This window comes from Andrographis paniculata, unplaced genomic scaffold, assembly GCF_009805555.1.
Source record: "Andrographis paniculata isolate CXL003 unplaced genomic scaffold, ASM980555v1 Contig17END, whole genome shotgun sequence".
Classification (NCBI taxonomy): domain Eukaryota; kingdom Viridiplantae; phylum Streptophyta; class Magnoliopsida; order Lamiales; family Acanthaceae; genus Andrographis; species Andrographis paniculata.
The window spans coordinates 1,025,408-1,037,258 of record NW_026137457.1 but is presented as its reverse complement, the minus strand read 5'-3'; the positions used below and the strand labels follow the sequence as shown (position 1 = coordinate 1,037,258).

Genomic DNA, 11,851 nt, shown 5'->3' with positions numbered 1-11,851 from the left:
GTTCACTTTGGATATGTTTATTTTACCCCAAATTTAAGTCGCTTTTGGTCTTTGTAATGTGGGAATGAGTTAATGATGTCTGAAAAAGACCTCCTCGAGTCCCCTCACTCCATCAAAGTCAAAAAGCTGCTTATTTTATAAATTAATTTATATTTGAGATGCTTTTATAAATTAATTTATATTTTAGATTGTTACTTGTTCTTTTATCTTTGTCATTCTGTCTTGATTTTTTTGATCGAATTGAATTATCAAATTTTTGTGTTCTTTTGTCTTTATTATTTCAATTTGATTTTTTAAAAATTCTGTAACATAAATACTTTTAAGATCGATCAAAGAATTATAGTATATATTAAGAGTATGTTTCTTTGATTCAAAATTCAAAATTTTTATTATTTGAATTTTATATTTAAAAAATATATATATATACATATTTTTCATAAAACATCCAATTATGTATTATTTTAATACTAAATTTAAATTAAATTTTTTTTAACTCCATAAAAAGAAACTTACTCTTATACTAAATTTAAATTAAAATTTTTTAAACTCCATAAAAAGAAACTTACTCTTGGGTCATTGTAACATCAGATTATTTTTTAGAGGGCACTTATTATTAACAATAATAATTAATTGATGCTTTGTCGTATACTCTGTACCCAGTTGTGGCAGAAAAAATGTGAATGAAATTTTACCGCTTATATCTATGCCGTTCTGTGTTTGTTTGGGGGATTGGATTTTGAGTTGGGATTTGAATAGTAAAAATTTTGAATTTAAATAGTTGTATGATGTGATATAAATAGGTGATGATGTGATGTTTTGAATGTAAAAAAAAATTTTTTTTGTATGAATAGTGAGATTTGGACCAAATCTCTTGCAGTGAATGTCTTTGAGGTATCTGTGGGCATTTATTCATATGGTCTTTTTATTTTTATTTTATTAGTTTTGTTCGGATATAAAAAAAAGAGCAAAAATTATTATTATTATTATTTATTTCATTTAATATTATATTTATCGATTTTGGTTCCACTAAAACGAAAATTTATCAATTTTAGTCTATGGTTGATTGGAATTGAACACAACCGTATTGGATGAATCAGAAGGTAACTGAGTGTCCCAAACAGCTAACACAGCCGTATTGGTTACCCTGCATTTCCGAACACGGCTGTGTTTCTGCCTCTGTTTTAAGAACACAACCATATTCATGCTTATGTTCTCAATACAACTATTTTTCAGACCAAGTTCACGACCATGTTCTCAACATAACCATGTTTTAGGTCATTTTTACATTTTCAATATAATCATATTGTAGGTCATGTTAATTATTTTTTACACAGCAACGTGGACATAGTATCTGAGACGGAGGGAATATTATTTTTATATTTTTTTAAAAATATTAAAAATTGATTATTTTTTATATTATGAAATAATTATAAAAAATATTTTTGTTGAATTATAAATATATATATCAAATAATTTTAACAAAGAAAGTGAAAATAATAATTAACATGTCCTACAATATGATTGAACATCATGGCCTAAAACATGGTTGTGTTGAGAAAATAGTCCGGAACATGACTGTGTTGAGAACATGAACATGGTTGTGTTCAGAACACGAGTAGGAACACAACTGTATTTGTGTTCAGAAGTGCAGGGTAATCAACACGGCCGTGTTGGTTGCCAGGGACGCCCAGTCAACCATCTGGACTAAAATTGATAACTTTTTACTTGAGTTGGACCAAAATTGATAAAAGATATAGAATGAGACTAAAATTGATAATTATAATATTGTATGAAACCAAAAATAGAGTAGTGGGCTGGGTAAATACGATCTAGAAAATAAATACCATAAAGAAAATTAAATTAGTGGGCCTGGGTAACCCCAAATAGAGTGGACCAAACAACTCAAAATACAGGTCAAGGCTGTTTTCGTAATTTACAGTTGGACTTATTAATTAAAAGAGAAGACAACGGTATTATTGACCGGAGACCGTTAGTCCATTATTTCCAATTGGGTGCGAGTAGTTTCTCTAATTTTAAATTTGACCCCATTTTTCTTTCACGCAGGTCCTCCAAATGGCGGGAGTGTGAAAACCCAATTGACACGCCGTACATTAATTGTTGCGGACGTGAGGAGACACGTTGTCAATCATTAGCGCCGGCCCCGGCTGATTATTTTGGAAGATTTGTTTGTTTATTAATCAGGTTCTATAATTATCCCGCAATGGAGTAGTGCGCGCGATTATCATACTCTTATTACGCGGAGAGAATTATTCGGAGGTAGGTCGTTGGAGAGAGACAAAGGGGCGGGAGAGAGAATGGGGAGGAGACTCAAGATTTCAAAAAAATGCTGCAGAATCGGCGCATTGTTGATAATCTTCGCTGAATCAAATTAATTAACCAGACCTTAGGTCTGTTCTTTACATGCGCCGCTCTCAAGGTAAATTTCGATGCCCAATTCATATTCCTGGCTGGAATTTGCCAAAAAAAAAATGATTATCTGAAAACCCAATCGTTTGGAATGGAAATTCTTGCATCTATATTCCAATTTAAAGCGAAGATTCTAGAAGGATTCTAAATTGTTTTGACAAGAAGTTTTAGGATGCGTTGTTCTGGGCATTGATGGAATAGAAATTCTTGCATTCACGATATATTTTGAATTTGTTTTTTGAATTCTTAGGCGATGTGATGGTGTTCGAATTTATTGGTTTGTGTAGGTTGGCACTGCTGTTTGAGAAGTGGCCGATTGATCTTTATCGGCTTTCCTTTCCCTTGGGCTCTAAATTGTTGCCAAGAAGGGAAAGAAGGCATTGAATTTTGTATTTGAAGGTTGATTCATGGCATAGCATTGCCAATTGTGATACCAAAAAAATAAAAAAATAAAAAAGAAAAAGAAAAGAAAAAATGAGTGTTGTTTCGGGTGTAATCTCAAGGCAGGTCTTGCCAGCATGCGACGCCCTATGTTTTTTTTGCCCGGCGATGCGCACGAGGTCTCGGCAGCCTGTAAAGAGATACAAGAAGTTGATATCAGATATTTTACAGGAAGAAGAACCAAATGACAGGAAGATTGGTAAACTCTGTGAATATGCTTCAAAAAATCCAATGCGAATCCCCAAGGTATCATCATTGTTTGGTAATGAATGTTCTTTTGTATGAATTGGATTGCATCAGCTTAGATTGCTTTATGTTTGAAAACATACTTGTGTGTAATTTTGTTTACTTTGAATTCACAGATTGCAACATCCCTTGAGCAAAAATGCTACAAGGAACTAAGGAATGAAAACTTTAAATCAGTGAATATTGTCATGTGTATATACCGGAAACTGTTGTCTTCTTGCCGGGAACAAATGTAGGTTCGCTGCTGTTCTTACTTAAATATTTATACTAAGCAAGAGGTACCGATGGATTGAGTAGTGTATGTTTGGTTATTCTGTTGATCAATTGGTTTAACCTCTAATAATTTGTATTTCGGAGATATTTTGTTCGTTTTTTGAGTGATAGCATATGCCTACCGATGTAGAATTTACTGTTAACATTTTCATGTTAGGCCACTGTTTGCAAATAGTGCCATGACTATAATGCAAACCCTGCTGGATCAAACAAACCAAGATGAAATGTTAATTGTTGGATGCCAATTGCTCTTCGACTTTGTAAATAATCAGGTCGGTATTTTTCACTGCCCAATTTTTAGGTTGTTGCAGTTTATGTCGACTTGTTTAACATCAAACTAACTAACACTTAAATGTTCTCCAGAATGACGGAACTTACATGTTTAACTTGGAAGGGTTTATACCAAAACTTTGCCAGATGGCTCAAGAAGTGGGAGACGATGAGAAGGCAGAACAATCGAGGGCAGCTGGGCTGCAGGCTCTGTCTTCAATGGTAATCTCTTTCAATCATTTGTATATAAGGAAAATTCGAATCTGTTCAATCATTATTGAGCTCTTGTTCTGGACATTCATGTTCTTCCCTCTGGTTTATTCACAATTTTGTTTTTCTTGTTTTCTGTTTTTGAAGGTCTGGTTCATGGGCGAAAACTCTCATATTCCAGTAGAATTTGACAGTGTGCGTGTAGCTTTCTAAGCTAAGGAAATGATATACATATATATATATATATACACACATATTGCCCTGTTCACGGATCTTTTACGATTAGTTTAAATCTGTTGTATTTCGACCTCATTCTTCAGATTGTTTCTGTTGTCCTGGAAAATTATGGAGGCCCCGATAAAGAGTCCGACGAGCCGAGTGAAAACCGATGGGTGCAGGAAGTTCAAAAAACTGAGGGCCATGTCACTCCTTCGCCAGATGCCACGGCGAGGGTCCCTTCTTGGAGAATGATTGTAAATGATAAAGGGCAACTGAATGTGGCGGCGTAATTCCTTGTCTGAATTCTATATGTCTTTTTCCTTGATTGACTGCCGCCTATGCACATTAAACCTTGATTTACTTGCAGAGAAGATGCGAAAAGCCCAAGCTTTTGGTCTCGGGTTTGCCTGCATAACATGGCCAGGCTCGGTAAAGAGGCCACTACAATGCGTCGTGTTTTGGAGTCTTTGTTCCGGTGCTTCGACAGTGGAAATCTATGGCATCCTCAAAATGGGATTGCTTTTCCAGTTCTTAAAGACATGCAGTATTTGATGGATGATTCTGGTGAGATTCCTCGTTTCTGTCTACTCGATGATCTAATTTAGGACAATTCCGACGATCAGACTGATGATGCCGGTTTATACTCTTGATTGTGCAGGGCAAAATACGCACTTTTTGCTGTCAATATTAGTCAAGCATCTTGACCATAAAAATGTCGTTAAGCAACCTGACATGCAGCTTGACATTGTTCAGGTTGTCACCGCCCTTGCTCGGCTCACAAAGGCCCAGCAATCCGTTGCTATGGTCAGTGCTGTAAGTGATGTCATGAGACATTTGCGTAAAAGCATACATTATTTACTCGATGACGCCAATCTTGGTGATAAATTAATTCATTGGAATCGAAAATTCCACGAATCAGTCGATGAATGCCTCACAGAGTTGTCGTCTAAGGTTGTCCATCTCTTCGACTATCTTTTATTTTGTTTTTTCGGCTTCTTATTTCTTTTTTCTATCATTTTTAGCTGTGTGACATTTATCTTTTCGCTTATTACCAGGTTGGAGACGCTGGTTTGATCCTTGATGTAATGGCTAGCATGTTAGAGAATATCTCGAGCATTCCGGTAATAGCTAAAACTACGATTGCTGCTGTGTATCGAGCTGCTCAAATCATCGCGACGTTGCCAAAGTTATCCTATCAAAGCAAGGCAAGATTGTTTATGGAATGAATTTATTCACTATGCTTCTCTCTCTCTAGCACACACTCTCTCTCAATATGCTATTTCAATTTTTACTGTCATTAGGCCTTCCCAGAGGCATTGCTTCATCAGTTACTTCCAGCAATGCTTCATCCCGACCACGAAACACGTATCGGAGCTCATCAGGTGTTCTCTGTAGTGCTCGTGCCATCTTCCGTCGCCCCTCGTGCAGATTCAACCATGCACGATTCCAAAAAGAATAAACATGTCCCGAGAACTCTCTCCAGAACTGTGTCGGTGTTTTCTTCGTCAGCTGCTCTCTTTGAGAAGATGAAGAGACAGAAGAATAGTTCCAACCTCGACATGAACAGAGAAAAGTCTTTCGGCGATGCTGAACAGAAAAACAATACGAGTGGTGTATTGAACAAAATTAGATCGACTTACAGTCGAGCATATAGCATGAAAGGTGCACCTGCACTTGATGGTGATTCGATACACAAGTCGAACAAAGAAGCGGTTGGTCACTTTTGTGTTCTGTGTTTCTCACACTACTCTCCTCATTCATTCATTCAGCTCTTCTGCTAATAATTTGCTCTCTTCAATTTCAGGATTCGGTTCCTCTTCGATTGAGTAGCCATCAAATAACCCTCCTGCTCTCATCCATATGGGCACAATCCATTTCCCCTGCAAACATGCCGGAGAATTATGAAGCTATAGCCCATACTTACAGCTTGATTTTACTGTTCTCACGAGCCAAGGTAACTTTAGGCTTTGTACCTTCTTCGAAATCATGTGCACTGAATTTACCCGTTGGTAGAATACATCAATCATCTCGACATTGCAATCTGTCATTGAATTCATGAGATTATAATGTTTTGGGTAAATAGAAACGCTAAAATCTCTTACCGTTTTTCCCTTTCCAAAACAGAACTCGTACGTCGAAACTCTTATAAAGAGTTTCCAGCTTGCATTTTCACTGAGGAATGCTTCTCTGTCAGGAGGAGGTAACTGCTAAGTTACATATGATCTTTTTATTTGATGCATTCGATTCTTGATGTTGTGTGTCGATTCTTGTCATAAAAGATGTTGCAATTCATTTATAGAAATGACAATTTCTCGAGTAACATTTGATTGCCTTACTTACAGGAATCCTTCCAGCATCGCGTCGTAGATCACTGTTTGTATTGTCTTCTTGTATGATTATCTTTTCAGCAAAGGCTTTTGAAATCCATTCTCTTATTCCGCCTGTCAAAGCTACCCTCTCGGAAAAAGTGGTAATATATAAATACATGTATATATATACATTCTGTGCTGATGTTGTTGCTGTTACTTGGCTGCCTTAATATGCATCAGCGCCTTTCTTGCACGTGCAGGTAGATCCATTTTTGTGTTTGGTCGGAGATTCAAAGTTGCAGGTTAGTGCGAAAATGGTAGGACCTAATAAGGTTGGCTACGGATCTAAAGACGACAACAACTCGGCTCAGAGATGTCTTTCGGAAATAAAACTGAACAATGACCAGACAACGGAGTCCCTTATTTCAATTATTATGAATAACTTGGGGAACTCGGGCGAAGTAAGTTTTGAATTTCGGATGAATTCGCACGCGTTGTCCTAACACATGTTCTTACACTTTGACGATGATGGTATCATTCCCAGTTCGACGTTGCTTCCACGAGGGATCAGTTGCTGAGGGAATTTTTACCCGACGAAACATGTTCTATTAAAGGCATGTCATTCTCCGATAACCCGACAGGCGGATACAACGGCGATTCTTCAGAGCCTAAATCTTTAGACAAGGCTGTCTCGTTGTTCATAATTGATGATGATCTTTTGAACGATAGCAATGTGCAGAATTCGAAATTAATGATCGAGGCTCCTAACCTCTTGAGCGTCGACCAGCTTCTACAATCCGTAAGTCATCCCTTCCACATACTTGCAAATTCATCACGGAAGGATTATGGTGCTGATCCGGGCTGATCAATTCATCTGTTTTATTTGTATTATATAAACGTATGTTACATGTGTACGATCATTCACTTGCAGGTCCTCGAGACATCACATCACGTTGGTAGAATCTCCGTTAGCCATGCCCCCGACGCATCCTACAGAGAAACGGCCGGACACTGCGACGCCCAATTGATGGGGAAGCAACAAAGGATATCATATTTAATCAACACGCAATCAATGCAGCAGGGGCGTTCGTTCGGTGTTCAATTGAACCCCATCCATGACGACAAGCCAATGGCCTTACCGGGGCTCGATGGTATCTCACACAAGGTACATTGTGTCGAAATACATCCGAAACGAATGTGTTTATATATTTGTTGGCAAAACACCATAAAATCCACTCTGTAGTTTATGAAAATTGCACGAAAATTCTCAATTGTTTAAAAATTGCATTAGATTTCCTTATAGTTTCCCCTTATGTTCTATACGCACCCTAACTGCGAAGGTAATTCAGAAAATCTATAACTACGAAATCACCGTTTCGCACAAGCTTTAAAAACCACAAGTGGATTTTATATTGTTTTGTTTATTTCTCGTCCTTTTGTCGTCGTCTCATTGTATTTTTTCTATCGCCAAAACTGCAGCCTGGAAACCCATTCGTCGACGACACACCGGGAGGGCTGCTAATGACCCCGTCGGGTGGGGCAATATGCGCTGCGGAACGACAGCACCTCCCGAACCCCAACCCCTTCATGCTGCCCGCGTCGAGTCCTTACGATAACTTCTTGAAGGCTGCCGGATGCTAACAAGCGAATGCGATACCGTGCAATGACAAGGTTTTCGCTGGAGATCCAATCCGTCCGTCGTGTTAACTGCTTCGTCCAGATCCGACCCTCCGGCGGACGGCGGTTTTCGAAGCTGTCCATGATTATTTAGAGTCTTCTCTTCATATATATATATTTATATGTATGTATAGATCATTTTTCCATTGATGATTCTTTAGTTTTTGGAAGGCATGTGTTGCCAGAAAAGTTACAAATGATCTATCTGCCCATGGAGGGAGGGCTGTTTGAAGCTTTGGCCTGTCCTCCATGAAGAAATTATTGGTTTTGTAATTGTAGTTTAGATGTTGTATTATATTGCGTGTATAGGTTAAGACAATAATTTTCTTGTAAAGAAACTGAATTGTCTACAAAAAAAATTCTTTCGGAAAACACTTACGAATTTGTTGTCTTAATTTAACTATGTCATGCGCTTATTTTAGTTAAATGCAAAATTGCAATTTTGTATTAAAATAGTTGAATTATTAATTTATAATATTTACCGTCCGTTTTAGTCTGTGAAAATATCAAATTCAAAATCAAATGATTTTAGTTTCGACTACAACAATTTTAATTCGATTTTGACGACAATTTCAATTTGAACCAATTTATATTTAAAATAATTTAATTAAAATAAATTTTATTTTAAAATATTAATATTTTAAATAATAAGTATAATTTAAATTCCGTTCGAACCGGTGGTTTATGAGTCGGAGAAAATAGGAACCGAAACCTTTATTGTTAGAATTTTACTAAAATAAAATAGGCATAGCAAAACGACAGCGTTTCGGCCATCTCACGTATTTTTAGTCTCCTGCTGTCTCATTTCTCCCTGTTGTTGCAGTCGCATGTACCGGATCGATCTTGTCTCCGTGGAATTCGGTTGCTGGTAAGAGTCTTTGCGAATGGTTTTAGGCGCTGTTTCTTCTTGTCTTCCTCTCTTAATTGGACTATCTGCCTTTTGATTTCATGGGTTTGAAGAAAGAAAAAAACCCCTAATTGCTAGGGTTTGTGCTGCTTTTGATTTTACGCCTTTTGCAGTATTTGATGTTATATTAACTGGATTGAGATAACATGACTCTGTTTAAGAAAAGATCTGTGGTCCTTCGACGCCTGTTTTGGTTATTAGCAGTATTTGATTAGTTAGGGTTTCTGCCATTCGTTTGCCGGAATTTTTATGATCTGTTTCTTATGCAAAGAATCTTATCTTGTGATTCCATGCACTGTTGTTTATTTTATCATATAGATTTAATGGTTGATTTCTGAGACATAGGTATTTTTCTTTAATTTGTGGTTGATGATAGATTAGAGGTACCTTGTTGAATTGGCTTTTACTTTCAAGCCTGCTTTAGCTTTCTTGGTGTATCTTTCTTTATTTATTGATTCAATCATATTTTGATCTGTATTAAGTCCACTCTTCCTCCTGCTGTATATATATATATAAATTTCCTGTTTTTTTATTTCTACAGCAATACTTTTTGTCTATTTTTAGAGGGAGATTCATGAATAACCCATCATTTTTCCCTCCGCAGATGCCACACAATTGTCATCAAAATTTTCCAGTTATAAATATAGTTGACTATTCAATTGAATTCTGTTCTAGCAAAACTCTCCAGTTCACAACACTATGCAAAGTTCATGAGTAGATTATCTATCATTTGCATTATGAGGTTTTAGAATTTATTTGAATTTTATGATTGCTTTGCTTTGGTTTTCACCCCTTCCATTCAATCTACAAATGTCTTGATAATTGTATGATTAGCTTCATATGATGATGAATTTGTTCGTGATATACCATTATGCAGAAGTAGCTTAAAATGGGAGCTAAATATGTTCTTCCGGCTTTAGGGGGATCCCTTGCTATTGCATATGTTTGTGACTATCTGCTCGCCGAGCAGAAGATCTTTGGAGGTTTGTGCTAGCAATCTGTATTTTAAATCGACAAATGCGTGCCATTTTTCTAGTCATGTCACAATAATAGCTCATTTCACTGCAGGCACTACTCCTAAAACGGTCTCGAGCAAAGAATGGTGGGTAGAAACTGACAAGAAGTTCCAAGCATGGCCTCGCACCGCAGGCCCCCCTGTGGTCATGAATCCCATTTCCCGTCAGAACTTCATAGTCAAGTCCAGCATCGATCAATAAAATTTTGAATTGCTTCTTTAAGCATCAAAAAGCTTATGTTTACAAACCTGTCTTATACATTGCCGGGATTGGATCTTCATTGTTTGGTTTAGTGCCCCCCAGATTTGATCTATTCTCGATATGAATAATGGCCAAGTGCTCTAATCCTTGCCGGACTTGAGATTTCTATTTTCGGACTGAGTTTATTTATGTTGTTCATCTTTTGGCTTAAATTTGTTTGTGTTTGCATTACCATTGTTCATGGAAAAACAGGTCTACTTCCTTGTCATGGTTCTAGTTTGGTAGAGATCAATTGAACAGTTCGTATACTGTAAGATGTTTTGCATGCTATTAAATCGACCCTATTCAGGTTTATTCATATCTATCTTGAAATTTATGCGACAACTATTACTAAATAGAATTTGTATTAATGATTTTCATTTTAATTTTCAACTTTCCTATTGGTGTCTTTTGGGGGTGTTTTTTTTTGGGAGATTTTGAAGGATTTTAATCATACATCAAATATTTTCTCTTCAAAAATATTAAATCAAAAATATTTATTTTTTTTATTTTTTATATTATATTAAAAATCAATTTTTATACTGAAAATAGCACATCAACACTTGTTTATATCATATCAACAAACACACCCTTAGAGTTTGGCTTTGTTTAACTAGAAGTTTTGAAATTTTGTAAATAATAAAATGTTAGTATTGATGTAATATTTTGAAAGTAAAAATATTTATATTTAATATAATATAAAAAATAATATTTTATATTAAAAGTTATTTTTTTTATGAAAAAATAAAACATATATTATATAACTATTAAAAAGGGAAAGAATTATTTTTAGTTCAAATATAACCAAAATTCATCAATTTTGGTCCAAATATAAAAATCTTATAATTTTGGTCACAATATAACCAAAATTTTTTATTTTTATCCGAACTATTATTTTTTGTCGTAATATAAAATTTTTATCAATTTTAGTGCCAATATAACAAAAATTCACCATTTTTTATCTCAATAGAATCAATTTTTTTTGTCCTACCGTCAATAAATCAAGGGAAAATGCTGACGTGAAAAGAAATCAAACCTTATATTTATATTTGAAAAAATTACACAATCTTGCAAATCCACATCAACATTTTGCGTCGGTTTGTTGATGGGACAAAAAAATAAGATTTGATTATATTGAAAAAAAATGATGAATTTTGGTTATATTTGGAGTAAAATTGATAAAAAAATTTATATTGGGTTTTGGTTATATTGAGACAAAAAGTGATCGAGTTTTAGTTATATTGAAACCAAAATTAATAAAATTTTTATATTGAACCAAAATTGATGAATTTTAGTTATACTAAGACAAAAATAATTTTTCCCTATTAAAAATGATAATCGATAAGAAATTGATAGGACAAAATTACATAAGACTATTTTAACATATTTAATTTTCTATTTTATATTCTCGTAATATGGAAATTACATTAATATGTTTTTATTTTTTAACAAATCTTCCCATCTCTAATTTATTATTATTATTAAAATTATATTAATATACTAAATGAAATATATCGAATAAAAAGAAATAGTAAGTAAATTAGAATATTTAATTTTTATTTAAATAAAATGTTACGTGTAAACGCAGCCCAATAAATAGGCACCACTGATAGACA

At 35.0% G+C, this 11,851-nt stretch overlaps 1 protein-coding gene and 1 long non-coding RNA gene across 2 annotated transcripts; both read left to right on the top strand.

The window, feature by feature from the left end:
• Window positions 1-2,158: 2,158 nt before the first annotated feature.
• On the top strand, window positions 2,159-8,414 carry LOC127263877 (protein SEMI-ROLLED LEAF 2-like). The gene is made up of 18 exons (XM_051293162.1): window positions 2,159-2,437; window positions 2,715-3,114; window positions 3,231-3,346; window positions 3,545-3,659; window positions 3,751-3,879; window positions 4,015-4,062; window positions 4,188-4,372; window positions 4,454-4,650; window positions 4,745-5,037; window positions 5,142-5,291; window positions 5,388-5,798; window positions 5,891-6,040; window positions 6,211-6,286; window positions 6,429-6,556; window positions 6,656-6,856; window positions 6,940-7,194; window positions 7,327-7,560; window positions 7,875-8,414. The coding sequence occupies exons 2-18, from the start codon at window positions 2,902-2,904 to the stop codon at window positions 8,034-8,036; spliced, it is 3,063 nt and encodes a 1,020-aa protein (XP_051149119.1). The 5' UTR covers window positions 2,159-2,437; window positions 2,715-2,901; the 3' UTR covers window positions 8,037-8,414.
• A 368-nt stretch (window positions 8,415-8,782) lies between these two features.
• LOC127263585 (uncharacterized) lies at window positions 8,783-10,464 on the top strand. The gene is made up of 3 exons (XR_007841531.1): window positions 8,783-8,940; window positions 9,857-9,962; window positions 10,048-10,464. It is a non-coding gene; the product is annotated as an uncharacterized LOC127263585 (long non-coding RNA).
• Window positions 10,465-11,851: the final 1,387 nt, after the last annotated feature.

What these genes read in the sequence shown, in the direction of transcription:
- LOC127263877 (XM_051293162.1), top strand. Translation starts at nt 2,902, where the DNA reads ATGAGTGTTGTTTCGGGTGTAATCTCAAGGCAGGTCTTGCCAGCATGC. An exon ending in TCGACTTTGTAAATAATCAG is followed by an intron (nt 3,660 to 3,750) that starts GTCGGTATTTTT and finishes AATGTTCTCCAG; the next exon opens with AATGACGGAACTTACATGTT. An exon ending in TCGATGGTATCTCACACAAG is followed by an intron (nt 7,561 to 7,874) that starts GTACATTGTGTC and finishes CCAAAACTGCAG; the next exon opens with CCTGGAAACCCATTCGTCGA.